The sequence below is a fragment of the Neodiprion virginianus genome, chromosome 1, assembly GCF_021901495.1.
Source record: "Neodiprion virginianus isolate iyNeoVirg1 chromosome 1, iyNeoVirg1.1, whole genome shotgun sequence".
In the NCBI taxonomy this organism is placed as follows: Eukaryota; Metazoa; Arthropoda; class Insecta; order Hymenoptera; family Diprionidae; genus Neodiprion; species Neodiprion virginianus.
The window spans coordinates 38,426,490-38,452,417 of NC_060877.1; the positions used below are offsets into that span (position 1 = coordinate 38,426,490).

At 36.1% G+C, this 25,928-nt stretch overlaps 2 protein-coding genes across 7 annotated transcripts; one reads left to right on the forward strand and one right to left on the reverse strand.

Annotated features, from left to right (window-relative positions):
- Window positions 1–619: 619 nt before the first annotated feature.
- LOC124296834 (dolichyl-diphosphooligosaccharide--protein glycosyltransferase subunit DAD1) lies at window positions 620–1,355 on the forward strand. The gene is made up of 2 exons (XM_046747232.1): window positions 620–939; window positions 1,101–1,355. Exons 1-2 carry the CDS (start codon window positions 735–737, stop codon window positions 1,229–1,231), a joined length of 336 nt encoding a protein of 111 aa, XP_046603188.1. The 5' UTR covers window positions 620–734; the 3' UTR covers window positions 1,232–1,355.
- Window positions 1,356–1,357: 2 nt separating this feature from the next.
- On the reverse strand, window positions 1,358–24,775 carry LOC124296804 (E3 ubiquitin-protein ligase AMFR-like). Of its 6 annotated transcripts, none has more exons than XM_046747205.1 (8): window positions 24,563–24,775; window positions 22,274–23,066; window positions 12,652–12,909; window positions 10,005–10,160; window positions 5,804–6,126; window positions 5,270–5,657; window positions 4,824–5,065; window positions 1,358–4,732 (listed from the first exon to the last, which is right to left on the reverse strand). In XM_046747205.1, exons 2-8 carry the CDS (start codon window positions 22,538–22,540, stop codon window positions 4,516–4,518), a joined length of 1,851 nt encoding a protein of 616 aa, XP_046603161.1. In that variant the 5' UTR covers window positions 22,541–23,066; window positions 24,563–24,775; the 3' UTR covers window positions 1,358–4,515. The 6 variants fall into 6 exon arrangements, with proteins under 6 accessions (XP_046603161.1, XP_046603141.1, XP_046603151.1 ...); XM_046747185.1 differs by having other exon boundaries at window positions 24,454–24,775; XM_046747195.1 differs by having other exon boundaries at window positions 24,442–24,775.
- Window positions 24,776–25,928: the final 1,153 nt, after the last annotated feature.

The following is a 25,928-nucleotide window of genomic DNA, read 5'->3' on the forward strand; positions in this document are numbered from 1 at the left end:
GCTTCCATACCGACACTACTTTGGCTACTGCGAATGTCGGTGCGAGCCCATTAGGTAGAGTCGATAGAGCAGATCCCTCCTAAGCTCCCAGGCCCACTCGGCCGTCGAAAACTGGTCACCAAAATTTACCCAAAGGTATACGTCCTTATATTCCTCAGTCAACGAGTTGGTGTTACAACCACGGTTTTACATACAGGTCTGGAAACTCGGTCAAAATTTCAGTGGTGGGGGTGTCCTCTTATTGAAGCACCGATCCGCTTCCGGCATAGTGGCCATGTTGAAGACAATTTGCAAATGGCGATTTCCGCGTTGGCGTTAGAGGCACGGAGCCACGGAGCATTAAAGGTACATATTTTCCGTCAAGCGCCACGTCACGGTCCAATTTTAGTAGATGATTTTCAGCAAATTTCTCATTGCGTGGACCATTATGTTCAATTTGGTTGGTTTTATATATAAATCGGGTAGACTTCATTTCCGTTTGTATTTTCTGCCTACTACGGATACTGAGGGTCTGGGCCGATCACAGCGCTACCTGGCGGCAGATTTTTTTGAAACCACTTTTTGACTATACCCAACCAAGATTGTGCTCCTCTTTAATGCTCCGTGCTCATAACTAATCTTCCCAAGTTACACGTCCATATTCAAGGTTCGTAATCGTGTGTCTTGCCGGCTGCTGGTGCCACGCGTCAAAATATCAGTTGTGAACGAAGAAAATATCGTAAAAACACTACAAAATGTCGGTCGCTGCAGTACTGGGAAAATTCTGGCAAGAGTATACGAAGAATACTCCGAAAAAATTGAAGATCATCGACGCGTATCTGTTCTACATATTTCTGACAGGAGTCACACAATTCGTCTACTGCTGTTTGGTCGGTACATTCCCATTCAATAGTTTCCTCAGCGGTTTTATCTCCTGCGTTTCGTGCTTCGTTCTCGGCGGTAAGTGGCCCTCTTCTTCGATATCGAATAATAACGCGATATTCTTCAACTGTGCACGTATACGAAAGTGTTTAGGTTAACGAATCTGTTGCACTGTACATTGATCCAAACTTGAATCCGCATGCATCCTGTCTCAATGTATTTTCATTTTTATATTACAGTTTGCCTGCGGCTGCAGGTCAATCCGCAGAACAAAAGTCAATTCCATGGCATCAGTCCAGAGAGAGGATTTGCTGACTTCATATTCGCCCACATTATACTTCACATTGTAGTCATGAACTTCATCGGTTGAATGATACACCGTGTTTGCCGTATTGTAAAGTAAAGCTTCAACAATTTTTCTGTGTATAAATTTGAACTAATTATCTAAAGCAATGATAAGTTTTCAAACAAAATAAATTCTTTTTTCATATCAACATGCAATCTCCATTTATACTACACTGGCTCAACTTCTTTACGAGTGCAATTGTTGCTCTGCTCATCAGGGTGACCATTCGTGAATTCTGCACGCTGAGCATATTTAATACCAGATAAGTTCTCCTTTTTGTTCTGTACTCCTGTTGTTTGCCCGTGTCACATAATTTCTGGGTAAACGTGAACAAAAAACACCTCAATCATTTTAAATTAATTTATATTTACAACACATCATGGAGGAACTGATGTACAATATGTCTTATTAGTGATATTGTGACAGTTTTTCAAAATTTAGACTCTAATATAATATGCGGTTGTCAACTTAAATACAAGTTTCAAATTATGTTTAGGGTAATTCACCGATATTCTTGAAATAAATTTTTTTTACCAACTGTCTACCGCAGATCCGCAATTAATGGACGCAATAAGTAAATCTTGAAGAAGAGCGTTATTGTCTATGGAGTTCTTTCATTTCTTGTTTTGCTTCCTCCTGTACTGGTTCATATTTAATTTTTATTGAAAGGAATCAACTGAGTCTCGTAAAATCGTGAATTCAAATATGTTGACTACTCATGTTTTTAAGAAACTGGCACACAAAGCCCAATTTTATTTTCTAACTGGCTTATCGCCATACACAAGGAGTTGTATTTCCACAACAATATTTATTTATTTTTTCTTGATACTCATCTATTTTTCTTTCTTTTCATCCTTATTATCAGTTATTTATTATTAACTAATTCCTTATCACGTCTAGAAAATAAATATTCGAATAATTGTTTACAATAACGTACTATTGAGTAAAACAAATAGAGTAGTGTAAAACGAAAATGAGTGAAAAATTGGTGTAACACTATTGTCTATACAAAATTTCTATTTCAAATTTATCATTTTATACATTAAATATGCAAGCTCAAAATGAAAATGATAATAAAAATTATGCGAAATAATTACATAATATTAGTAGCAATAATAATGAAAAAAATAACAGTAATAATTATAAGAAACATGTTCATTACATGTAGACTTTAATTGTATCACAAAAACAAGCTAGGATCGTTTTTTAAACTTCAAATCCAGCGTTGAAACACAAAGAGAAAAAAATAGTTATGCACAACTCGCACATTTTTTTCAACTTTTATTTTCATATATATATATATATTTTTTTTTTAAATCTTTAAATTATTCATTATATCTCTTAATCAAAAATAAATAGCATACTACAAAGCTAAGGAATCAGCATTTGCTTCAGGACTATATCAAGTGATGTTATAGGTACATGTATTATATTATGTTATGTCGTGATATATCACGTCACCGCATGTCTCAACTGCTGTATATATATACTGCTGCTATGCTTTCAACTAAATTTGGTACGATACTTCATATAACTATACTTGCCGCGATAATATCTATACGAATTTAAATCAAGCAACTCCTTTTATTCCGCGTTTATCCTCTTTTGGACGCAGATGGGCTGAGATGTTCTCTTTCTCGAAAGTAGTAAGTCAATAATGTAAAAGACACGTCGTAAGAGATCTCAACGGTAACTTCTATGGTTGAAAGCAACGATAAAACTATGGTACCAAAATATGCGAACTTTTTTCTAATATTCTATCTCTCTCTCACTCTCTGTTCTTAAGATTAGTAGGGGATGATGATACAATGATTACAGATGCACACAAGAATTTCAAGATCAAACAAACTTCGCGTTTCCACAGTCGTAACAATTGCATTTGGCAAATTGTTTCAATTTACAGATGTATATTTTTTTTTTTTTTTCTAAATAATTTTTGGCAAATTTACGTGAAATAGATGGAAGATTGTAAGAATAAAAGTAATTATAAAACCAAATGATACTAATTTCAAAAGTAAAAATCAAATGATTTATAATCTCACTTCAGGTACTATTATGCTTGCGCAAGAAAATTATTCAATATATTTTTCTCTACAGTCGGGTACCCTCGACTTGTTCATTTTCATTTATTTAGCAATTTCACACGTGGACTGGACACAGGGAATCGTGATAATAAAGTAGAAGACAAAATCGTTGAGAATAAAGAAACAGTTTGATCGGACTTGCTACATAAGTAGTAACAACGTGAAAGTTGACGAGACAACCATATAATTTCTCAGGTCCGAAATTGACAAGAGTATAATGCACCCTATGATCCGTAAAGCGAACGGAAAGCGATTGAAACTGGGATTTGATTAGTGAAACACAGAACTAATTATATAACTATTATTATGACGAAATATATAGTGTACAATATCATCAGAATATGAGGGAGAAAAATTGTTCTCTTTTGTCTTTTGAATAAATTAAATGAAGTCTTAACGATTATTCCATAACACGCATTATAACATTTATTAATTTATTAGTGAGCCATTGTTGATCATGTATAACGTCGTGTTTACTGGGTGGTATAACATATGTGTACACGTAGAGCATTATAAGCACGTCTGCGATGCTAAAAATGATCTATTTCGCAGTATGTGGGCAACCGCCAAAAATCTTCAACTGTAGGAACGTCTATTATACCTTCATAGTTTCCATGCCTTCAGAATGAAATTTTCGGTTCGATAAAATTCAGAATAAAACAACCATCCGTACAACGAAATATCCATAACCGTTTCTCAAAGTGTATCAATAACCCTGCGACAGACGCACATCGAGTATGGATGAAATATTGAATGGTTGAAGCCGTAGCAAATCGTGAAGTGATCTACTTTCCTCGGAACCATCGAACAGAATTAAGAAAAATTTCTCGGGCCTCGAAATTGTGTAAAACTCGCATTGTCATGAGCAGTAAATCGCACAAAGCTAAATCTGGTAGGTAAAACAGTGAAACTTTTTAAATCTTTTTACATATATTATCATTAAATGAAAAGCAGCGAGGCTCCAACAGTAGATATCATCCCTCAGCGCGAGTATTAAAATGATGATTTTCTCTCCTCATGAGCTTACCTCTTTTTTTCTCTCTCCTTTCTCTCCCTCTCACTCTCGCTCTCTTTCTCCACCGAATTTGTAAAACGGAGATGAATTAACGAGGGAGTTCGTCTAAACTAAATCACTCACAGCTCGATCGCATCGACAATCTGAACTGTGTTTTATAGTCAAAGATTAATAAACTGCGATCTGGCAAGCATTGCGGTGGCTTCTATTCAGTTATGAGAAAGACTTATCCTTGGCGTAACGTTGTTCAGATTCACCGGTGACGAAACGTCCAACGATGTATCAGACTCATTATGATGCGGATGTCTCTCAAAGTATTTCCGACGAGCCGTCAGAAGCATGTGCTCTTTCCTACGCTGCAGGATCCTTTCCCTTTCCATTGACGATTTCGAGAATCGTCCGCCAAGATTAGATGGCTCTTCTCCGCTGAAGTTGCCAAGTTTATTATACATCAATACAAACTCAGAAACAAATACAAAAATCACAACAATGCTGAAAATTCTTTGCACAAGCTTACCTATCAGCGGCTGGTATATCGAGTCTCGGATCCAAGGTGTCCTGGACCAAAGGAATGGGCAAGATATGAGCCGTCGTGGTTTGCGTCGTAGTCGCAGGCTCCGCTTCCGGTTCCTCAATAACGTGGTGCGGGGGCAAAAGTCTGCTGTCCAGAATGTTTTCAATTGTGATTTCGATCGATCGAGTTCCTCTCAAGTCCTCGAGAATCACGTTGCGAGGATAATAGGGAAACAATTGTTGAACCTGAAATTGAAAAGCAGCCATTGCAATTTAAGGAGCGAACTTCAAATGGGGCCAAAAGTTGGGTAATTTTATTATTCAGCGATGAACCGAACGCATTTCATTAATCTGAAACCTGTTGCCATCGAACCCGGAGAATCAGTTCAACTTTGATCTCTCAAACAATAAGAAAAGAAACAGCAAAGAAACGTCAAGAATCTGTCTCACTTGTCTGGCCATAGCATCAAGTTGTGAGTTGGTGTGCGCCAAGGCAGAAATATCGCCTCTGATCCTGTTGTGGGTGACCTCGACGGAGAAGCTGGGCAGCCAGGAGACGTATCTGGATCCGTCGAAGTGGAAGAAGTGATTATCGTTACGACGTGCAGGTGTGGGGGACTCGGAGGGTATTTCAGGAGCGTTTTCCCTGTGATTGGCCTGCATACTCAGGGCCAATCTGCACGTGGGACAAGAAGTGTCCTGCTCTAACCAAGACTGCAGACACGAGTTGTGAAACAAATGTCCGCAAGGCAGTTTCCGAGCAGTTTCCATTTTCTCCCAGCAAATAGCACAGTTGTCGGAATTCTCTGCTAGTTCCTCTTGCGACGCCATCGGATAGCTGAGAAGAAATAATTTTGTCAGGATAATTCAACGATGACCTTAATAGTAACTGTCTTGCATGTAACCTCTCTCGACTCTGAATATTACAGACTGAAACTTAAATGAAAATCTTAGCTTCTGTACATTTAATTAAAACCAACTTACTTTTGTTCCATGTGACTAAGCACAGCAAGATAATTTCTATGCTTTGTTATACGCCGTTGAATTTCGTGGAATAGATATCTGAGCTGCATACAAATAACAAGAGAAGCCATGCTCAGGAATATATTACTCCAAAGCAGCATGTGAACGTGGTGAAGGAAGTCTACGGCCAGTATGGTAAGTTCCGAAGTTAATTCTGTGTAATAGGCTAGCGGACCTCGCTTATCCCAGGAACGTGGCGATGTGTTACCAGCTCCTCGGGTGTCGTACAGATGTATCGCATAGCGTAGCATAACGTGGATCGTTCTCACTCCCAATAGAATGCACTGAAACAAAGAGGAGTAACAAAGTGTGAATATTATGCTAAAGAAGTTTATTTTCCATTTTGCTATTCAGAATTCAGGATCACTTTCTAGAATTTTTGCTATCCATGGTCGAATATTTGTCCAGATTTTATATTGTAAAGGGGATTTTTGAAGAATCAAGTTGAAAATACCGGGAAAATTGACTGTGAAACACAAATCGCTCTTTGCAATTTTCAGCTAAAATTATACGCTCGGAGTATGAAACGGAGATGGTGAAAAGTATTTTTTACAAGCAATTTAATACGTTGGATATATGAAAAAGAATTGTTATTGACGAACATTAATCTGTCATACTTGATTAAACGGCAAAGAAAGAAAGAAAAAAGATAAAACCAGATGATGATTATGCAGTAAAGTTGCTCGACATCAATTTATTTATCTGTGCATAAATCGTACTCCAACGGCATTGAAAACAATGAACAATACCGACTGTTAATCGTTTTTTATTATTAGTTTCGTTCCATATTCGTCGAGGTGAAACTGTTTCGATACATTATCCGCAATGCCAAGGATCGTGTTCGAGATGCAATGCTGGCACTAAATACTTTCTAAAATTTTCAAATCATCGCAGCGGATTTATTCGTTGATTATTCATGTCAGAAATTACAAATATCTCCTAATAGGTGTCAGTAAATGTTATTCAAAATTTATATCACTTTAGATTCTGTAACATGCGAAATGTCCACCTCGCTTTCTCTTATTGGCATTAATTCCGATGAAGTCTTGAAGAGACTAGAATTCACTGGTGTTTCATACTTTTAAATAATTTCTGAAAATCTGTAAATACTAAGAATATCAAGTCTACAGGCAATTAAGAGTCAAAGTAGGCGGAAAAAAAAAACTTGACGAATAATATCCTGATTTGCGCCAAATCCCGTATAAAAAACGTGGTAATTTTCGCCTTTTGCTCGTTACACAATTTTTATCCATACCGCGAGTCGCTTTGAACTAAATCAATAAATCAAATTCTACATTGTATCATAAAACGAGGTCGAAATTCGCACAGGGATTTAATTGATTTATTCGCCGCATCAACAGCAGGCAAAGACAGTTCAAACGAAAATTTTTGCACAAACAACACCGGTTCGAGATAAATAACATAACTAACAAATGAAGACGAATGTTAAAAGGATTTGTTCGCGAATTGTTTACTGCATCTTTGTTTGCTGTATAAATATTGGATCAAGTTGAAAAAATAATGTTATTCGTTCCAATGCACAAATATATATGTACAACGATTTCAAACTCGTTGAGATAAAAAGAAAAAGAATAAAACAAAAAGAGAAAAGAAAAGAAAAAAGTGGTATTCCTGAAACAGCATCAACAGTTACACCGCAACGGTTTTATTTCATCTGTTCGATACGTAAAAATAATCAATGACAACGATCTGACTTATGGAAACGACAATTCGAGTCGTCGATAATTCTCCAGAGCTCCACGCCATTGAATTACATTTGAATAATCGTGAATTGAAATCGAATGTGGAATTTCGCATGCCGAAATTATGATACATATAATACGTAACGAACTGTGAGAAACAGCGCGGTGTTTGAATAATCAATAAGAACTGTTGGACAGAATGAATGTCAACTGGTGAAATGTGACGTGTATGAATATAATAAGACATGGGGATAAAAAGAAAAAGAAAATGGTGAATAAAGATGTTGAGGGTTTTTTTTTCTTCTTTTCATTTTCTGCGACGAGTCTCCAAAATGACAAATACTTCTCGAGTTTCTTACAAGGAAAACGATAAAATTAGTACAGAAAACACGTTTCAGCTCTTTTACGTCTTCGTATAATGTAAAAACAAATTTTTTCAGGCGGATAAATTTCGAAGAAACCGTATCTCGACGGATTCGCAATATTGTAATATTCCCGATTCTCGTTGATCCAGCAGTAATGAAATATTTGATACAGTGACGCGACATCGTGACTTTTGAAATTTACACGAAATTTTTTATTCCAAAATTGCCGTCGGCTGTAAACTGGTTCGAAGAAAAAAAGAAACAAATAGAAAAAGATCCAGCTTCCATCTGATTATTTACACCTAGGAGATAAGAGACTGAATTAATATTCGTAGGAGTACATGTATAACTGATTCTGAATATCAAAGTGCTATTCGGGAATCGATTTCAAATTCCCGACGACAGGAATCCGCAAGTTATGCGTGCGTATAAAAGCGTTAAAACAATTCCTAAGAAATCATCGAAAATCACGACCAAATATTCCTTCTCGATATATTTCGTCAATTTAAAAAATTCTCCGATTGAGAAGAAGAAGAAATAATCTAGTCGTATAAAGAATTCGATGACGCGCACATCGAATCCTTCTTACTTAGATATCGCGCATGTTTTATTCGATAGATAAGAACAATTTTTCCTTTCTTTTCGTGTATTATTTTCTTTTCACACAATTATTATTATTATTATTATTATCGTTATACGGATATGTATAATATTGAGAATTTTGAGAAGACTCCAACGCCGGCGCGTTGTTAAAAAACCTCTTTCAACTCCTAATTACGTCACATAAGAAAAAAAGTAAATGAAAAATTTTTTAAAACCAACCGTATGCTAATTAGGAATTAAAAGAAATCGAATCAAGCATTAACATCGGAAGTCCATCTAAAGTTACCCCGACTCAAAACTTGATTTGGTTTTTCATTTGCCTATTCCTACCGATTTCTTGATCGATTTTTGTATATACACTTATAAACTTCGCTTTTTTCATTTTGAGTCGCGGGGGAATATTTTTATCGGTTAAATCATTTGGATAGAAATATAAAAAAAATAAAAATGACAGGATGAGGATTTAAATATACTATGTATAACCTGCGGCTATGTTGTCTACAGATGTGTAAATATATAAATAATTAATCGTCATTTTGCAGATACGAATCGTAGAGTTTATGAATCGCGAAATAAATTTACCTGCAACAATATCCCCCCCCTAATATTTCGAATAATTCTCGATCTCAATTTTACCGACATGTTATCATTATCATTGTCGTTGTCGTTGTCGTTGTTGTTGTTATTATTTCATTTTCAGTTCATCAAATTGTTCACTCGTTATAAAATCTACGATGAAAGTCAAATCTGATGCGTATTATACCGCGAGAATTGGATATAACGACTGAAAAGTCGCAGCGAATACGAAAAGACTAATATAGAATAACATATGGAAAATAAATGATCAACCATATGGCTTTTGAATATTGTTGAATTATAAACAAAATGAAACCTATGAAAAATGACTAAACGAAATTTCAGACCCTCAAGATCTGATTTACACTGTACGGTAACGTTGATCCGTGTTTTTTTTTTTTTTTTAAATCTTACGCATGACGATACAAATAATTGAAATTTTTTTATTCAAGCTCGAGCTTATATCGAGGGTGAGAAAAAGAAAAATCTATAATCGCATTATCATATTATTTAACACCCAGCTATGTTTCAATATCCGTAGGGCTGTTCCAGCTGATCGTTTTCACGCGTCAACGAAGCGGAAAACCGTGCGATGCATACACCTATACATATATTACAGACACAGGGGGTTCAAAAACCGAATGAATATATTGGAAAATAATACTATTATAATTAAACCTCGTGCAATAAAGATAAGGTAAGAAAAGAGAGGGAAAACAAAACACCGTGAATAATAACAACAACAACAACAACAACAACAACAACAACAACAACAACAACAATGCCCTTACTTATCAGTTCTGTGATAATATGTTTAATTTCTTTAAATATTTCTATAATCGTTGTTATTATTATCTTTGTTGTTGTTATAATGTTACTGTTATCATTATTTAATTATTATTGTCAAAAGCTCACCTCGGCTGCCATGAAAGCAAACGTGTTGAAAGATACGAAGAAAAAACCAGCCGCGACGCACATCAACAACATGAATGACGAAAGAGCCAGGATGGCGGTAAGGAGGCCCAAAAGTCGGACGTGACTCCAGCCGGGAGTCGTCGGCGAGAAGGAGAGCTGAAAAGTTGAAAAAAAAAAGACAAGTGAAAATCGTTCATCAATTAATTATTATAAGTGAACATAACCAAGTAGGTGAAAAAAAAAATAATAATGAGGGTACGGAATTAACTTTTGACACCGTCATCAACGTCATCGTCGAATTGTAAATGTATAAATTTAATACACAGGTTTCGAGTGACGAGTGTGAAAATTCATCTTCTCGGTCGTAATTTGCAATTTGGCTGCAATAGCGGCGATTATTTTTCGACATTTTCACTGGAGCGAATCTATGTACAGTAAAATAATAACACACGTGTCACATCTGTTCTTCTTTTTCATCTCTTCTCGACAATTGCTACTCGTCTAGTTTACAAGCGCAGCCAACTTCGTAAAAATGTAACCAGCGTGGTAACTCAACAGGCGACAGCACTGTAATATGGAAATCGAGAGGTTATGGTTGACTGTCACTTGTCAACCGGACGAATCTAGGGAATTTGTTTTTTTCCAAGGAATGTTTGCTTCAGGCTGCGAGAATAGATGCCAGCCAATGAAAATTAAGGAAGTCGAATGGCGCGCGCTGCGAACAGATTCTTAAAAGAAAGAAAAAAAATAAATAAAATTCGTTAGTATAAAACTCAACGTCTTTGCGTCTGTCTATCTCTTCGTATGTTCGCTTATAACTTGAAAACTGCTGAACCGAAATTGATACCTATTTTTTCTGTATATAGCTACAACGTTAGGCTAGGTTATCGGCTATATTCTATTACAACCAGATCGATAGTTTCGGAGATACAATGATATTTGTAAGCCAATTCGGAAAGTCGAGAGTTTCAAGATATCGACGAGCTCTGCACAAAAAATTTCGCTAGACCGTACGGCTGTATCTAATAGTTTTGCCAAAAAAAGTGTTTGAAAATATTCGTAGCTGCTAGCATTTATTATATACAATTATGCAAGACCATGTATACCTGCCAACAGCTTGTACATGCATACCAGTAATGTATATATATATTGTATAACTGACAAATTATTGGCACCGGTTTATCGCATCTGCGGCCACATTTCGTGCATTACTATGTCCCGTGTAAATAGAATGCGCGCTATTTTATCCCGGCATGCCAATTAATACCAAAGTTTAAATATAAACTTATGTGAATAGTTATAATAGTTATTATTATTCTGTAGATTAAACATATTGGGGAGAGAGAAAGTTTTGGCATGTGTATTTATTAGCTGATTGCAGTTTATATAACAGTAATAGGGGGATAATGAAAAACTTTTAATCGCGTTATATATTTATATATACTGTGCAGTTTTTTTTTTGAACTTATTAATTCTCCGCATTTCATTAGATAAATAGATTACAGCAGAGATGAAATTTAAAACTACTATCGTCGCCAATTATGCGGGTTAAAATATGTTGAAATCTACAATGGGTATATAAAAATTTCTTGACATATAGGTACAAATAATTCAAGGCTCATTTACAAAGAGAAATATCGATCGGACTAATTCGAATAAACATATTGAAGATTTTTGGCTGCAGAATAACATCAAATACGATGTATAAAAATGAAAAGAAAAAGTTTCATTTTAATACCTCAGTAAATATACAATAATAAACTGTTTGTAAGAGGAAAAGATGCCTAATAGACAACATAATATAACCATGCAACTAGACTGTGCACGTATAAGATACTTATTGGATCGTCCAGCTGCTTATTGGATTATTTAGCAGCAATTAGATGAGACAGTTTCTTTCACCTTGAGGCTAGACGATTGCGTAAAGCGTGAAAGAGAGCGAAAGAGAAGAAAAAAAAAAATAACATTTCGGATGAATTGATATCTATTTTATTTACACGTACAGATGTAATTACAGGGAGGCTGCTAAATCTCCATCACGAAATTCCCCAGACAAAAATTTTATAATTTTCCCCGACCAATTCGGATAAATTGGTTTATAGCAAATTGATGGCAATAAACGCATTTTCCACATCATTTTCTTCTTTTTCCTTTTCACGACAGTACGAACCGTCACTAATTGGGTCAAACTGTCCCGTCTATCCGATGCGCGCAATCTTTTGTAAGGTAACATTTAGGAATATTCAAAGTTTTCAAGAGAACCTTTCGCCGATGGTAAAAAACATTTGTATTCCATCTAATTTGTCTATAGCTTAAAAAAATTCTGGGACGTATTTGTATGAAAAAAAAAAAATACATATATATATATAATAAACAATTCCCTGACTATTCCACAATTTCAGAATTCCATGACATTTCCAGGTTTTCCAGAATTCCCCGACCAGTGGCCACCCTGGACTAATGGTCGAAGTTTAATTTGAAAAAAGCCTTGACTAGTGACAAAAATTTAGATAATATTGCGTTTTTCATATTCATCTTCTTCCCTTCGAATTATAAAATCAGGAGAGAGACAGAGAGAAAAAGAAAAATATAAATGGAAAACCAAACCAAAGTATCGTGCAGTGTTTTCATCACTCATTATACTCACATATTCGAAACGATCCTTGGACAACTGACTCAGCAGGCTCAAAAATCCAAGAGCCGTAAACCAGGCGCACCAAAGCACGACCTCGTCCATGTACTGGACGTTGAGTACACCGAAGACGAATATGAACTTGTAGAAAACGAAGTTCCAAAATTTATCCTTAAGGTGCTGTCGTTCGGAAACTCGAAGCTCGCCGAAAACCAATTTCTGGATAGATTTACCGACGAGTATCAATACGCAGTACGCCATGTTTATCAGCGTCTGTAAAGCACAAAAAAAAAAAAAGAAAAGCAGAAACATACTTTAGTCATCTCCGCAACAAATACCTCGTGATATTTTATTTAAATACATGTCTTTTTTCATCACTTTTATTCAATCCGTTGCATGTTACACGTTGGAGAAAATACAATAATTCCTTTCGTCACGAGTCTCGTGATTCATTGAAGGAAACTTGTTGCTGCAGCAATTACCAACTATGCATACATATGTATATATATATGTGTGACATAGCGTTGCACATATACGAGATTTTTATCTAATCCGTATATCTACATACGTCATAAGGTGAGAATCAGTTGCCGCGTTTATGAATGGGAATCCGCGTGAAGAGTAAAAACGTCATATTATTGTGAATACTGACGCAATGTATATCCCGAGCGTTAATAACCGCAATACCATCATCATTATTATTAAGATATGTAAATGGTAGTAAAAAAATTCACCGCTCAACAGCTTTTGTAATTTTACATACAGTGATTGTATAAAAATTGATATTGCAGCCGGAGGAAGTCGGCCTTTGTATTGTCTTTTATTTATTTTTTATTTTTTCCTCTTACTCTCAGAGTAGTTAAGAAAAAAGTGTAGTTGTTCAAAAAAAAAGTTAAACATGAACCCGGAATTTCGAATTACGATTTCGAATGCCTCGATAAAATCATGAACGTCTGCAATTAACAAGTTATATAATATCTATGCATATGTGTATATATTTCATTCCAACTTTTTAAAGTATTAAAACGTTTCTGCACGCACAAGTGATTTGGAAAACTTGAAATAAATTTTACGAGGAAAAATAAAGGCAGAAAATTTTAAATTCCGCTGTTTTACTTCGCCTCGTAGTTTTCACTGATCGATGGTATTGTGAATTATGAGAAAAAAAGAGAAAGAAAAAGAGAGAGATTGATTGATTATATTTCTGGCGTTACATAAGTTTTTTTCGATTTCATAAGGTGATTAAATTTAAACTTATTCTATCGACTTGATCCTACTTATCCTATTTGTCATGAAGAGAGAGAGAGAGAGTTTGAACTCGGACAAATGGTCACGGACTCTTAGCAAGGTCGTATTCATGTCACGGTAAACTAATATAAAAAGTACGTAAAACTCATTGCAATACTTATAGCAACAATATTACGGGGTCTCGATTAGATTCCGATTCAACTTCACGATTTTTCAAAATTTCACGACTACCGCGAATAAAGAAAAGAATCTGCAGGAAAAAAAATATCAGAATCCAACGAAAATTTGATCCCGTCGAACGTCGAATTTTTTTGTTTCCTTTTTCTCCTAATATCCTTCTATAGTCTCCCTATTTTTATACATATACAAAATTTATTTATTTAGTAATTTTCTGATGCTTCTAATCACGCGAGAAAAGAAGTTCGAAAATTAAACTTATTATGTAAATCTTTTCGAAGTCACAGTCGCAGTTGGTTTCCTAAATTTTTAACATCTTATTATTATACACGGATTTCTGTGAAATATTATTTAAACAGAGAAAGGTAATAAAAATAAGAATAAAAGAGTAAATACACGGTGCAAAATAACGAGGAAGAAAGTCTAAAAATTGAACTGCTATTTTTGCTCTTTTTCTTTTTCCTTTTCCGATCTTTTGTATAAACAATTCATTATACAATAAATGATGACTGTTCGAAACTAAATTTTCTGACATTAAATTCCCTCCGGAAATATGTTTCGGACATTTATATACATTGACTCGTTACTGATCAACAAAATTCGGAAATAATGAAAATTATTTTCTCGCGTTAATTAAATGAAATACGGAAAATTGGAAAATCAATTTAAGAATTTTTTTGTCAACGCGATTCTACGGAAACTGGAGAAGTGTTTTTATATTTTTATTTTTTGCTCTCTGCTTGCAATACGTAAAATCGAGTTTCGATAAGAGGACGAAAAAAAAAGATTGCAACAAGGATCAATGAGGAAATGTTGGTACATAATGATGATAATATTAATAATTATGAGGGATAAAAAAAAAATTTTACATTGAAATTTGAAATTTTGAAATTTCCCATTTAAATGAAATGCAAAAAAAAAAAAAAAATTTTTTCATCAAAAATTCCGTCACTGTTGAACCGTTTGAGAATAAAAAAAAATTTCCAAGCATATATTTGCAGGGCATTAAATTCTCTAAAAAAAGACCCTCGATTGGATTTTTTAGACTTTAAATTCGTATAGTTACGCGTCGTGAAAGTCGAAGAAAAGCGGAAATATATGTATCTATATATATATTATATATATAAACATGAAAAAAAAATTATCATATGCTGTGAGTGCGTAAAAGAAAATACTTTTTTACTTTTTGTCTTCTTTTTTGTTTCCGTACAGGTGTGAATGACCTCAGTACGGTTTCGCCGGACCGTGTTCAGGCAACAGTAAAAAAATATTTCCAACACAGACTGCTGAGACTGCACCAGGTATAATTTAGTATCTTCATACTACACCGTATACTTTATGAAACGGTATAATGTAACTCATATTCGCACATAAATTGCGTAATAAGAAGTAATCACTGAAATTACTCGGAAATTACGGCACATATCTTGCTGTGATGATTATTATGCGAGCATTTTCCCTACACGCAAATTTCACATAAATATATATGTGTGTGTATAATTAATTAGTGATTTTTTTCAAGAAGAATACAATTTTTCCTCAAGGATTATTTAGTACTCCCACCTTTACCGACCTAGCGATGCACCGTCGAAATTTCAACCCGTTCCTTTCGTAATATAGGAAAGGAAGAAAAAGGGTGAGTTTGCTCGGTCGGTAAGGGTAGACGTACTACGTGGCCTTAACGCCATTTTAATTATACTTACACTACAGGATTTTAAATTAATTAATATAATAATAAATTAATTATTGTCGGTGTTTTATTCGTGTGATCGTTTATTCATTCATTCGTTCGTCCTTAATATCATCGATTATTGTTGTTGTTGTTGTTGTTGTTACTATTACAGATCTCTGTAAGCCAAATGATGAATTGTAAAAATAACAGAGAGTTAAATTGCGTTTCGTTGCGTTGAACGAAAAAAAAAAAAAGAAAAAAAAGTGAAACAAATAGTCAATGTCGAGAAAAAAAATCGTTACAAGGTCTGAATCTCGCCGGGTTTACCTTTTTACATACTTTAATTAATATACTTTATGTATAAAATCGATGAGTCAATTTTATCGCAGTTCCAAATCCGTTGATTATAAATGAGCAAACAAGCACAGTAAATATATGTATAAAGTACACGTGTACACAGGTGTTTACGCATGTACGCGTACATAAGCTAGAAAGATGCTAATGCGAAATGATTGAGAATCGCTAAAGCGATATTATTCGCGGGGATTTCCGGACCCTGTGAAAAAACGAGTCGTTCGTTTACATTTTCTGTGTACGTAGGTTTGGCAGATGACGATGTAGATTTGTACATACGCATGAATTATTCATTGTATTTAAACGCGTGTGCCTTGCTAAAAATAATTAATACCCCGCTTCGTCAAGGGATGCGAATCACTTCCTTATTGCACGTAAACGAGAAAAAGGAAGAAACATAGCTTGGCGTTGTATTTTATTATTATGCGCGTACGTAAACCGATGAAAGCTTTGCAACAGCCGCAATCATTTTATTTATTCTAACAACTATTCTGGCTGTAAAAAATCAGATTGCCGGGAACGAAAAAAAAAAAAAAAAAGAAAAGAAAAGAAAAGAAAAACGTAGTCACGTATATCGTTGTTAGTACCGACAACTTGTTTAACACATTCTTCGATTATTGCAATCGTGTTACATGTTGTTATCAATTATTCGATCAAGTTAAATATATCCTTGACGTTTCTTGACGTTATTATCTACATATATACACACATATGTAACAACGAAGCGTTAATATAAAGAGGAATATTTATTTCTTCTTCCCATTGTTATTATATAATTGAACGAAATATTTACGAGGCAACCAGATTGCTGGAAAATTAACGAATCAATGAAAATTCAGCTCTTCGGTAATTAATTAAGGTCCGATTAAATATACTACAGGTATAAAACTGACACAGCGTACGCATTTTAATCATTAATCTTAATTAATTGATTGATTGTTCGTATATGTACGTACATATATAAGTATGTACAGGTATGTTCATGCATAATACTAGGTGTACAGCTGATTATTATGCAATGCGAATTGCCGTAAGTTGAATATTATTTTCGAGAGGTTTCCATCGTTCGTTGCAACAGTAACAGTGGGAACTAAACGCGATAAGAGGTACGTGAATATATATATATATATATTCACCCGGAAAAGAAGTTAAAAATTACAACAAAAAATAAAATAAAAAAATATGACCTACGGGCAGACAAAATTAAAAGAAAAAATTATCGTGAAAAATAAAGGTGGTTGAAGAAAAAAAAAAAAAAAGATTTAAGAAGCCACGAACAAAGATGACGAAATATTTTACAGATAGATGATGAAACCGGTAGAGACTGGTATAATAATAACAGGTGCAGCGAATAGAATGGCTGTGTAATTGCGAATGAAACCGTATAAGCGAAACGGTTCCCAATATGCAATTCGTATGTTGCAAAACGATAAACGAGATTAGCAGCGACAATATTGGATTTATAACAAAATACTGTCGGTTTATTTTTTTTTTTTTTTTTGTAAAGTATTTCAACCGCTATTAGGTTTCGACTTGAGCAAATTTATTTTGTAATTATTACGAGTAATACTATGTAATATTTCTAATTCCACTTTGAAAGCACCTTTGTTTAGGAAAAAATAAATTTTCCCAAGTTGAAAACTGATTGAATAACACGATTTCGTAGCGGTCGAAAATATTTTGTAACATATAAAGAAAAAAAGAAAAAAAATACCGACAATATTCTGTTATAAATCCAGTATTTTCGCTGTTGAGCCCTAAAAAAAATCGAATTCTTACACGATTTCAACTTTAACCTTGAATAACTTTTGAAAGAATTTGATTGTCAAAAAATTATAGGAGCACTTTTTTGAAGAGCATTATTAATTTCCCTAAAAAAATATGTATCGGACATTTGTATGTACATTGCCTTGTTGCTGATTTAAAAAATTCAGAAACAACTAAAATTATTTTCCAATGTTAATCAAATGGTAAGTGGTGAATTGCGTTCAGGAACCAACAAATGTTAATATTAATAGCACATACGTGTTACACACGAATAAAAATACCGAGAATAATCAAAGCCCACGTTTGATACGAGAGGTAAAATAGATTTGGTTAATATTTGCGAACCGGGTATGTATACATAGCGTTATGTAAACATCGTATATATGTTTATATATGTATAACTGTTTTGCCGCCAGAAAAGTGTATCACTGGACCAAGGCTGCGGTAATTCTGCGACGCATTATGTTATGTATTATGTACGTACAAGTACATGCGATTTGACGAAATTTTCTTCTTCTTTCCTTCTCTGCGTGTGAATGAAAATATTGTTGTATCTAAAGGGGATTTTTAAAATGTGGGTCGATGCGAATCACCGCCGAGTCGACGCATTTTAGCAGACGTCGTGTTGCAGCAGCGTTAAATTTTTTTATTTTTTTTTTTATTTTTTTATCCGAAAACATCGCATATCACGTATGTAAGAATTTCACGAGTCGATAATAATAATGATGATAATAATGATGACAATGATATATCGCAGTGCGAAATACTCGAAAGAATACCTATACTAACATTTTTTTCTTCCCCTCATATTAAGGCCTTAGCTAAAGTGAATGAAATTATAGCAAGTATTGATTTTAAGAGGACGCTATAGTCAGTCTTTACCGACCGAGCGGGATGTCATTTATTTTTCCTATTATCCAAAGCCTACGCAACAATGACATGAATATAACGAACAGAATTATTCAGAAAATAGTCTTTTTTTTCCACATAAAAATAATGCTAAGCATTGTATTTCTCTAATTGAATTATTACTCATGTATGTCCAGTAGGTGTAGATTTTCTGGTTTTACCCCCGCGTGAAGCAGAAGTTTTTTTTTTTTTTTTTTTTTACCAATTTTGAACAATTCTTCGGCAATTAATTTAGAATAGCGCTTACTGCATTATTTTCACATCAGCGATTCGTGATAAAATAGTTACTTCGTACAGTTACTTCGTAAGTACATACAGCGTAGTTCACGTGAGTAAAAAAAACCAAAAATACCGATCGCAAGGAGAAATAATCCGAGTCCTGCGATTGATCGAGTTTGACAAAATAATCGATTATTATTCTTCGTCGTTCTTGACTTTAATTCGTTTGAAGATAAGTGATATTGTACTCGGTCGGTAACTAAATACCGACTAAGCGTATGAAATTACATATTATTTGTCGAGATTTAGTTGCCAGCAACGTTGCCGGAGAATCGGCGATATAAAAATAACCAACAATAACAAGAAACAGGCCAGATAAATACCAGAATATCGCGTTGCGTCGCAACAATCCATTCTCATTCTCACAATCAGCTTCTCTTGCCGCTCTGTGCCCGCAAAAATTTGGCACAGACAACGCCGCGCGCATTGCAGCAGTCGGAGTGTGAGAAAAATGTGGCTCAACATATGTAATACGGTATATATACATATGTGGAAAAGATGTGTTGCAGTTTTCTGCGGCAGTGGCGAGAAGCGAGAGGCGCTGACAGGGTCAGGGAGAAATAAATTGACGTACAATTAACGTTGCGTCTGTGTCTCATCTTATCGCGTCATAACGAGAGTCTGTCTGTCTGTCTGCCCGACGTAAGCGAATCACTGCCGCAGGAGTTGCGCAGGATTGCGATTTAGAAGAAACTCCGATATATCTCTCTCTCTCTCTCTCTCTCTCTCTCTCTCTCTCTCTCTACGTACGTATACATCGTCACACATACCAACGTATTTCACATCTGGATTTCCCGCTCTATCGTCGCTCTATATATAATAATTCTCTTCTCTTCTCCCCGCATGTCTTACATCATCGTCGCATGCACATAATACGACACACACACACACACGCGCGTATATGATACGTATATGCTATAACGTATGGCATTCGTTCGTTGCATTCGCAATGTCTATGTAACATAGATATATATACCTTGTTACCTATGTATTTATTACATATGGGTACCTATGATGGCATGTTCCGGGTGTCGCAGTGACGCAATGTACCAAATACATTCTCTCTCTCTCTCTCTCTCTCTCTCTAGTTGGCGCGCACGTTGGTTATACCTACGTGCATACATACGTCACACATACAAGTGTGTCACATCCACCCACTTTTTCTCGGCAACAACATATTTGTACGTACAATGTAGGTAGATATGTACGTACACGCGTGTGTAACATACGTGTTTTTAAGAAAGGCGCGAGACGATCGTCTGCTGATTAATTTCAGTTTGTGATCTCTTTACTTGCTACAATTGCGCAGTCGCCGCTCTTCTTGTACGCGTACTGCGGATTCTGCACTATAAAATGATGCACATCGTATGCGTGCGCGAGCAATCTCGTTCAATAAATCATCGGCACGTAGTTTGAGAAAAAAAAAACAAAGTTGCAAAAGTCAGCCCCGCACTTGTTGAAAAATGTAACAAAACGATTGTAAAACGTGGCGGAACTTTTTATTTTATTTACCACGCGAATGCTATGGTTTTAGAGAATTATCAATGTACGTGACGAAATTCTCCTTCTCTGTCATTGACAATTAGAATCTGATGACATATTTAATGGATTCTGTGCCGCTGCATGCAAATATACATTTACATAGAAAATATTAGTTCGCCGTCGAAATTATTAGACGGGAAGAAACGGGTCTCAAATTTACCATTAACAAGGTGATCAGCAGTATAATTACTTGTGTATATGTTGCACGTCGTGGTGTTTTTTTTTTCGTGGTAACGATTATTACACGGAATGTACACGCTACGATGAATAAAGACAGAACGTTTTTAAAAGTGAAATTTTACGTAATCAGGATGAATTTGAAGGAAAAAAAGGTTCCTCTGTGATTCAAAAGACAATGTTGAAACGCAGAATTTCATTTTTAAACTGTTTATTGGATATCGAAAACCCGAGTGGGAGAAATCTAAACTACTTATCCGATTGCGATAAGGAATATAGTTTCTAAATGAATTCTAAACGAATGGTCCGATTGCGCGTTAGACTTTGGATAACAATATAAGTATTTCTTGCCGAGTAATAACATTATCGTGTATAAATTGTGACAACTCTAAATGATATCGGATTTGTCGACATCGACTATCTAAATAAAAAATCCACCTCGACTCGGTCGTTGAGTCATGGGTAACTAATTTACGCTAAAAAATATCGAAGCTACTTTACGCGTTAAAATATAGTCTAAGAATTTCATATTTCTGGAGAGGTTTCTACTATCTTTGTACGTATTGATGCGTTTTCAGAAAAACGCGCTACTTTCATTTCACAATCTCATGATTTCCTTAAGAAGAAATTCATTATTGCGCAATTTTAGAAGAATGACTTTCGATAAGTAGGCTTTTTAAAATATGGGTATTTTTCTTTCGTTATGACTTCGTATGGATGTAAGGCTGAATTTCAATCACATCCTAATCCACCATAAATAATATACCATTTTCCTAATCATCCATCGTTACAGTGACATTAGCAATTTCAAAACCTCGTCTCTCTTGACGATAAGACTCGATTTGTCCATCAGGCTGAAGTCAATAACGTTAACTAACGTCACGAAACCTCAGACTAACGAATCATCGTTATCGGGCAATTTAAGAACGACTTTCAAGCAAGTGGCTTTACAAAATTAAACTATATTCTATTTATAATGGTTTACTAATTCTCGAAAATCCTTAAAGACACGAAGTAGCGATTTTTCATTAACAAGCATCGTTACAGTAACGCTACTTAAACTTCATGCTCATACTTGAACGAGGTTGAAGTTAGGAACGTTATCTTAACGAAACACTGGGGATAAAATCGTCAATTTCTTATTTGTTACAATGATTTTTAAGCAACTAAGATTGTGAAATATGAGTATGTTTCCTGTTATAACGGTTTACTAAATTTCAAACAGTTCCAAAATCACGAATTAACGGTTTTTTCTCAGCATGAATCTTCACGACACGTCCCCAACTTCAACATGACAAAAAAAGGACAAGACTGAAGTTAGTATCAATCATTACTCCGCAACATCCGAATAACGTTCAAGTAGTTTGCTTTCAAAATTATACGAGTATGTTTTGTTCACCAAGGTCTACCAATTTTCCAACGACTTCTCCTAAACACGCTAGCTTAAGTTGAGTTACTAACTTAATCTTCGTGATATAAAAAAAAAAAAAACAAGGGTCGAGTGAAACTCACCCATATGCATCCCGGCTCCTGAACCATGCAGGCAAAAAGTTCCCTCACGTGAACACCGAGGGTCCTGGAATCGACAATGGCCGATGCATTGTTGTCGGTGGCGTTTCCCACAGCGGCGACCAAGGAGTTCGGATGATTGTTCCGCCATCCTGGATCCTTGACGATTTGTGCAGCGTAGTAAATCGAACATGACAATATCGCGATGCTTATCGAGGTGTAAGCGCGTAAGCTCGGGACCGGCAAGCGGTCGAGAAAAACCATCGGCATTTTTACTTTTTATTTTTATAATTAATTAATCGCACTTGGGTCAAGTGCAACTACTTGACAACCACCACAACCACCACCACCGTTCACTACAGGCTGGTTTCGCCTCAAATGCGTTTCTCTTGGTTCTCTGGATCACCTCGTCGATCCTCGTCTTTCTCTCTCTCTCTCTCTCTCTCTTGTTTTTCTTTTTCTTCGATATTTTCTACTCGGTTAACTTTTTACTCTCGGTCGTCACGGAGTTGCGTGCACCTGGTTGAAAGAAACACGATTGTTGTTGCAATATTTAAGTACGCCGGCAATTATTCACGGTATTTTACTACAATTGTAAACTTGACGAATTGCTTTTTTATTTTTGGCTCTCTGCGTCTCGTTCTCCTTGATCTTGCTTTGCTTTTAATGTTTATTTAAGTCGATGCGGCGCTTCGTAATAGATGCGGGTAGTTATTTTTAGGTACACCAACACTCACTCCCCAATTTATTAATATGTATGTTCGACGTTCGACGATCACCGGTAGAGTTTAAAAACCTGGAATCGAATGCGACAAAAAATTACTCTGACTGTACGGTATACTACTCAGTTTACTACAACTCCTTTGACTTTTGGACTACTCATTTGTTTGTTTTCTTTTTTCAATTTTTCACACCAATTCTTGAATATTCGAAACGGTGTAAAAAAAAAAAAAAAAAAAAAAAGTATATATTTGGGGAAAAAAGAACGTATAAAAGTTATGACATTTATACGAATCTTTCACATATCTCTGCTGTCACTTTATGAATCAGGCTCTCGCGCTACGAGGTTCAATTGATAGGATACCGGTAAAATTTGAGAAAAAAAAAAGAAACAAAAAGAAAAAAAAAAATGACGACCGGCTTCGCGACTCGAAATAATGAGGTTATGTAACACCGGGTTTAAGACTATTCAACCGAGAAGGAGGAGATGAAATTTCGGACCGCGGAGATCAGGACCGAAAAAACAACGACGAAAATTATATGACGTTTGTAAATAAAACAAAACTAATAGACAGAGACGACGAACAAAAACAAACTGTGATATATCGGTGCGTGCACTCGGCACTGCGGTCAATGCGTCGATGAACAGAAACGCAGGTCCGGCATGTACCTGGAGAAGTGACAGGTCGAGAGAACGCGGAAGGGGGGGGGGGGGGGGGAAATAGGGGGGGAGGATAATGAAAAAAAAAAGAAAGGAGGGCGATCCGGGGAAAGCATTTGAGACGAGTCGTCGACGGAAAAAGAGAGAAAGAAACGGGAGAGAGAGATGGAAGGAGGGAAAGAAATATCTCGTTTGTTTGTTTGGTTCGGTATCGAATTTCATTATTCACATATGAATATTATAATATGCGAGACTTGTGGTTGTAAACTAAATCAACGGTAAATCCTTTCCTCGACATCGAAGTTTACATCGACTGATCATTTTTAGGATACGGAAATTACATGTGTCCGTCATTTCACTCCGATTGCTGTTCGGACATAAATATAATCGCGGATCTAGGAATTGCGGGGGGGGGGGGGGGGGAGATTTATTCGAGTTTGTATTAATATAGAAAATTAAGTATTCGCCCCTCCCAGAATTACCTGCCTGTGTGATACGTACGGGTGATTATTGGGTGGAAAAAAAAAAGGGGAGAAGGACGAAAGACATGAAAGCAGGGACAGTGAGAGGGAGGGGGGACATACACACACGCGCAAAGCGGCGTCTGTAACGCCGAGTTTTTCTTCGATACCGAGGAGAGATTTAGAGAATTCAACGGCAAATCTACGCGACACATAACCAATAAATTGCCAGCTATACGATGCACGTAATCAGGGGTCAAGCAGCGCGAGTTTTGTTGTTTTTTTTTTTTTTTTCTTTTTTCTTATCACTCTCCGCGTTGATACCGCACCGATTTTCGTACCTCTGTCGTAACCCAGTCGGCGAATTTTAACTCTCCTGGATCCTAACAGCAGTTCGCTACGAGCAGCACCGAGGCTGCTGACATAATATCGACGGAATTGTAACCTTACGTTGCGAAACTCCGAACTCTGCACCCACCACGCACTAATTTTTCACCGATACGGTGTGAAATCCGTTCCGGGATTATTATCTCAACTGGGGATGGATTTTCGGCCGCGGAATCGCGACTACGCGACTGACAACCTTCGGGCTTCTCGTGCCACGGCTGACACTCGGCACCCGTGCACACTGCACACGTATCTTTTTCACTTTGCGGTCAGACCAATCCCGAGGCTGTGCTGTGATCTAGGCGGCAGCCAGCTTTCGGCGCGGATCGTTCGGGTTACCGCAGCGGCGGGGTGCCGGGCGATGATCGATCGGTAACTTACCGACGGGAAGGACACCTGCGTTTCAGTACAGGTAGCGCTACTCACCGCTTTGATTGTCGAACCTGAGACGGCGCAATTCGAAGCGACTGAGGCGGGAAGATGCATTGTACTAAATGCAATATGAATGAAACAGTAGATCGTTATTCAGACGAACGGAAAAATTCTGTGATTCAAATGAATTTCCAGGATCCGTGAACGTTGTTTCAGTTCGATGATCACACGGAATAGTTGTGGTTACATAAAATTCAAAAAAACACAATTACTTGATATCGGAATTCAAGTCTCAAATACGCCGTTGACTGAAGATTGTTGAAGTCTAGATTTTCATGCGCAGCAAAATACTGCGGTTGCAATTTTCTCCTTCAAGTTTTTGACCAATAAGAATGCCAAGAAAACAGGTAATTTACATTCAGCACGCACCAGGTGGCGCTAGAGTTCGTTCTGTAGAGACTCTACGTAGCGTTTCCCTGATGTGTTGGCATTCCTATTGATCAAAAAGTCGGCAACAAAATACTACGGTAGAATTTTGCTACCCGTGAAAATCCAGCCAAAGACCGCTACTGCAGTTTTATTACTTCTTTTTTTTTCTCATGAGATAGCGTGGTAAGCGGCTCCCGCCGATAAAGAAGCTACCGGATCGTTGGCAGGGCTTCTTATAGCCCTAGGCTCACTTACCTACCGAGTACTGGTCAGGCACTTTTCGATGACGTTTCAACATTAGCTCTACAAGGTAGCCAATTTGCGAAGACATCTTTGAACAAGAAGACAAACTGTTTCAAACATGTAGCGATAGGTAGAATTTGAGTTATCGACCCGACATTACTATTTAATTTACGGTTACAGTAAACTGATTGAGAATGTGTAAGAACTAAACAAAGAGTATATTTGCCGAAAATATTTCTAGCTCCGAATAAAGTATACTGAAATTATACCTTTTTTTGTAGGAATTACAATGGAGGAAACAATTAATTATTGTAACAATTTCGCTGTCGTTATCAGTATGTTATTGAAATAAGTCTTATTTATTGGCTTGAAAGACTGTTATTTA